This window comes from Myxine glutinosa, unplaced genomic scaffold (genome assembly GCF_964187855.1).
Source record: "Myxine glutinosa unplaced genomic scaffold, kmMyxGlut1.1 SCAFFOLD_338, whole genome shotgun sequence".
NCBI classification, from domain to species: domain Eukaryota; kingdom Metazoa; phylum Chordata; class Myxini; order Myxiniformes; family Myxinidae; genus Myxine; species Myxine glutinosa.
In genome coordinates, this window is record NW_027616454.1 from 308769 (window position 1) to 313404 (window position 4636).

At 47.5% G+C, this 4636-nt stretch overlaps 1 protein-coding gene across 5 annotated transcripts; it reads right to left on the reverse strand.

Moving 5' to 3' along the window:
* LOC137421767 (elongation factor 1-alpha, somatic form-like) lies at positions 1-4533 on the reverse strand. Of its 5 annotated transcripts, none has more exons than XM_078768749.1 (8): positions 4412-4533; positions 3179-3364; positions 2886-3065; positions 2496-2792; positions 1083-1233; positions 732-988; positions 410-644; positions 1-326 (listed from the first exon to the last, which is right to left on the reverse strand). In XM_078768749.1, the coding sequence occupies exons 2-8, from the start codon at positions 3320-3322 to the stop codon at positions 208-210; spliced, it is 1383 nt and encodes a 460-aa protein (XP_078624875.1). In that variant the 5' UTR covers positions 3323-3364; positions 4412-4533; the 3' UTR covers positions 1-207. The 5 variants fall into 5 exon arrangements, with proteins under 5 accessions (XP_078624875.1, XP_078624874.1, XP_078624877.1 ...); XM_078768748.1 differs by having other exon boundaries at positions 4252-4471; XM_078768751.1 differs by having other exon boundaries at positions 4272-4421.
* Between the last annotated feature and the right edge of the window lie 103 nt (positions 4534-4636).

Below are 4636 nucleotides of genomic sequence, written 5' to 3' on the forward strand. Positions count from 1 at the left end.
TGCTTCATATCGGGATGTTTATTAATTTTGCGTCACAAATGCCATACTCCAGTTTTTCCTCCTGCGATGTTTCCACTGCATCAAAACCAAAAACACCATAATTGCAACCAGGAAGTCACAAACACTTCTAAACAAAAAAACTTTGCATGATGGTCGGAATTTAAAGAAAAGCCGTCTGCAAACAAAGCATTCGATGAGAAAGCACGTTCATTTCTTTGTGGCTTTTGTGGCAGACTTGGTCAGCTTGGGATCTTTATCCTTCTTGCTGACGGCCTTGATGACGCCAACAGCCACGGTCTGCCTCATGTCACGAACAGCGAAGCGACCTGAAAAACGAAGGAAGGAAACAAATAAGCAACCAGACTGAAAAATAATGATGCAACCGACGTCGAATCCTACGGTCACTTACCGAGAGGTGGAAACTCGGAGAAGGACTCCACACACATGGGCTTTGAGGGAATCATCAACACAATGGCCGCATCTCCAGACTTGATTTTTGAGGGGTTGTCCTCCAGCTTTTTGCCAGAACGGCGATCGATCTTCTCCTGAAGCTCGGAGAACTTGCAGGCGATGTGGGCGGTGTGGCAATCCAGCACCGGCGTGTAACCGGCACCAATCTCACCAGGATGGTTCAGAACAATCACCTGACAACCCAATGGGAAATAAACTCCATTCACAAATTCATGTACAGGAATTCCTTCGACTTCAAAAGTTTTTCAGAAAGTACACACCTGGGCTGTAAATGTGCTGCATTCCTGCGGGGGGTTATGCTTGCTGTTTCCAACGACGAATCCACGACGCACTTCCCTTACGGAGACGTTCTTTATGTTGAAGCCCACATTATCACCAGGCACGGCCTCCAACAACGCCTCGTGGTGCATCTCCACAGACTTCACTTCCGTGCTCAAGCCCACAGGAGCAAACGTGACCACCATGCCAGGCTTCAATATGCCGGTCTCAACACGGCCCACGGGCACGGTTCCGATGCCTGGAGGAAAGAACGGTCAAATTTAAAAATTTAAAAAAATAAATTTAAAAAAGCAACAAACAATCATTTGCAAAAACTCATCTCATCTACCCACCTCCAATTTTGTACACATCTTGCAGAGGCAAACGCAGGGCCTTATCGGTTGGGCGGGATGGTGGTACGATGGCGTCGAGGGACTGCAGGAGGGTGAAACCATTGGTTGTCCCTTCCTTGCGGTCCACTTTCCAGCCTTTAAACCACACCATCTGCAACAGAAATGTTGGACATCATTTAGAGAACAAGCTTTGAAAGCCACTTGTAGCCAACAAAGAAAACATACCCAAACAATTGTTGTTTTTTGTATACAAGATCGAGGCTCGTGTAAGAGCCAACATTAATCACAAAAAGACAAACTGCCACATGAAGCATGTGATAAAGGGAGCGGGAGACAAGATGGGGAGAGAGAGGGAAGCGCACAAGTACAACATTTGAGAGCAGGGACTTCGGGACATCTGTGGGAGAGAGGGAAGCGCACAAGTACAACATTTGAGAGCAGGGACTTCGGGACATCTGTGGGAGAGAGGGAAGCACACAAGTACAACATTTGAAAGCAGGGAGATCTGCAGGAGGGATAGGGAAGCACACAAGTACAACATTTGAGAGCAGGGAGATCTGCAGGAGGGAGAGGGAAGCACACAAGTACATTTGAGAGCACGGCCATCGAGAGATCTGTGGGAGAGAGAGAGGGAAGCACACAAGTACAACATTTGAGAGCAGGGAGATCTGCGGGAGGGAGAGGGAAGCACACAAGTACAACATTTGAGAGCACGGAGATCTGCGGGAGGGAGAAGGAAGCACACAAGTACAACATTTGTGAGCAGGGAGATCTGCGGGAGGGAGAGGGAAGCACACAAGTACAACATTTGTGAGCAGGGAGATCTGCAGGAGGGAGAGGGAAGCACACAAGTACAACATTCACAAGTACAACATTTGTGAGCAGGGAGATCTGCGGGAGGGAGAGGGAAGCACACAAGTACATTTGAGAGCAGGGACATCAGGAGATCTGTGGGAGAGAAAGGGAAGCACACAAGTACAACATTTGAGAGCAGGGACATCAGGAGATCTGTGGGAGAGACAGGGAAGCACACAAGTACAACATTTGAGAGCAGGGACATCAGGAGATCTGTGGGAGGTAGAGGGCTTGGGGGGGAGGAGGTATGAGAAGGCGGGGGGGGAGGGGAAGTATAAAACACATGGACACTGGCTGGAACTTCGAGGAAAGAAAAAAGCCGGTATTTTTTAAAAAAAAGAAAAAACTAAGTGGTTCTGGGGTGAATTAGCGGGGGTAGGAGAGATCAAGGTTTTGGATGGGGAAAGATACGAGATGGTGGTGAACAGCTGTTTTAAAGACCTGGAGGGATGAGTGGGATTGAAGAGAGGGAGGGAGTGAGGGAGTTTTTGTTCCAGAGGCGGGAATCTTATGAAACATTCCCAAATGGTGAAAACATTCACAAATCTTAGAACGTACATTCTTGCTTTGCTCCAGCATGTTGTCCCCGTGCCAGCCTGAAATGGGCACGAAGGCGACGGTTGCTGGGTTATAACCAATTTTCTTGATGTAGCTGGACACCTCCTTCACTATTTCATTGAAACGGGGCTCGCTGTAAGGTGGCTCGGTCGAGTCCATCTTGTTCACGCAGACGATCAGCTGCTTGACACCGAGCGTGTAAGCCAGCAGCGCATGCTCACGGGTCTGTCCGTTTTTCGATATACCGGCTTCAAACTCTCCCGTGCCAGCGGCCACGATCAGCACAGCACAGTCGGCCTAGGAGAGCAAAATAAACACGGCCATTGACGTCACATTCAACGTCCACCTGCACCGTTTGTTAACAATAACATTCAGTAAAGCAAAAGGTACCTGAGACGTTCCAGTGATCATGTTCTTGATGAAATCTCTGTGACCAGGAGCATCAATAATGGTTACACAATATTTGGTCGTCTCAAACTTCCACAGGGAGATGTCAATGGTGATGCCACGCTCACGCTCGGCCTTCAGCTTGTCGAGCACCCAGGCATATTTGAACGAACCCTTTCCCATCTGCAGAAGAAAACATTCACCTTGAGCACTCGACCAGGAAACAATAAATGAAGATAGGGTGTTGATCAGGTAATTGTGTTTACACAAGTGGTACACTGTTTACTCGATGGTACCTCAGCAGCTTCCTTCTCGAACTTTTCGATGGTGCGCTTGTCGATTCCACCACATTTGTAGATAAGATGGCCAGTGCTTGTGGACTTCCCAGAGTCGACATGGCCAATGACGACGATGTTGATGTGAGTCTTTTCCTTGGGCATGTTGGCAGTGCTGGAGGCTCAAGTTGCCAGCAAGTGTGACCGCTTTGGGGAAAAGGTGGGGGGGGGGAGGGGGGGAGGAGAAACGAGGATAAACCCCCCCAAAAAAATTTACTTCTAATATTTAAACTCATCAAAAACCAAAAAAAAACAAACAAAAAAAAACGTTTAATTCAAACATTTAAACTCATCATGCCTGGGTGGACTTCAATTACAATCGTCAAATTACAATCAAGCAAATTCAAGAACATGCACAAAGAGCCACAACGGAAGCAATCTCAGCGTGTACGAGTCACCAGTCGCACGTGTGAGTCGTTAGCACAGGGTTCGGACACGAGTAAATGGATGTTGAACAACTACGTGGTCACAAAATGGCGGCAAATAGCGTGCAACGTGGAACGCACTGCAGCGCCACCGCTCGGAGCTTCTGGCTCCGTTCAAACGACTTTCACACCAAAGCTGTTAACACGCAGGTGGCATGGAGACCAAGAGGGACTTTCATTCGATTAAAGGACGTCGGCGTGACAAGCGAAGGAGATCATAATGTCGAACATAAAAACCACACCCTGCATCACCATGCAAGCTACTCGTTGGGCCTCTCGCTACCCATGCGTTAGTATTTGATCCAAAAACGCGATTAATGTTCGAAAACTTCATGGTCCACTTGAAAACCAAGCGAGGTTAACACCGAGCAGGCAGATCGGGACTGACCCGGCACAGAACCGCACAGCATGGCGGCAGAGGAAACACACAATGGCATTGGAGAAATCCACCTTCAAACGAATACACCAAACGATTTATAGATACATACGAGAAAAACCTCACGAGCAATATCATGAAGACCATTAGGGTAAAGACATCAAACTAGCGGAAAAAAAAATTGGTAAAACGTAAGTCATGGCGGCAACGACAGAGAACACTGAGGGACGCACATTGCTTTGTACACACGAACCCACGGCAAGAACGCTCCGAATTGCAAGTAAATTCAGGAAAAGGATGTCTAGCGAACACGTTCGATTGAATACGGAGCAGGCAGATGAAATATTTCCACAAAGATGGCGAAGGATTCGCCCAGAAACGAGACACACTCACCAAAACGGGTAAAGAAAGAGGGAGAAGAAGCTGCCTCACGTGATTTATAGGGAAAAGGGGAGGTGTTCCGGTGATTAAGAATTTCCGGCTCCCTTACCCACACCTTCCCCCTTGGTGATTCTGAAAGTACCAACTTTAAATTATACTACATACTGTACCTTACAATTACTACATTAAACACTGGTATTTTGTGAAGTAGCTCGATTTTAATTCCATTTCGATTCC

Bases quoted from the DNA above. Each gene is read 5' to 3' on its own strand.
- LOC137421767 (XM_078768749.1), bottom strand. From the start codon at position 3,322: ATGCCCAAGGAAAAGACTCACATCAACATCGTCGTCATTGGCCATGTC. The intron at 3,066-3,178 runs GTACCATCGAGT...TTTCTTCTGCAG, and splicing joins TCGAGAAGGAAGCTGCTGAG to ATGGGAAAGGGTTCGTTCAA. The intron at 989-1,082 runs GTGGGTAGATGA...TCTTTCCTCCAG, and splicing joins AGATGTGTACAAAATTGGAG to GCATCGGAACCGTGCCCGTG.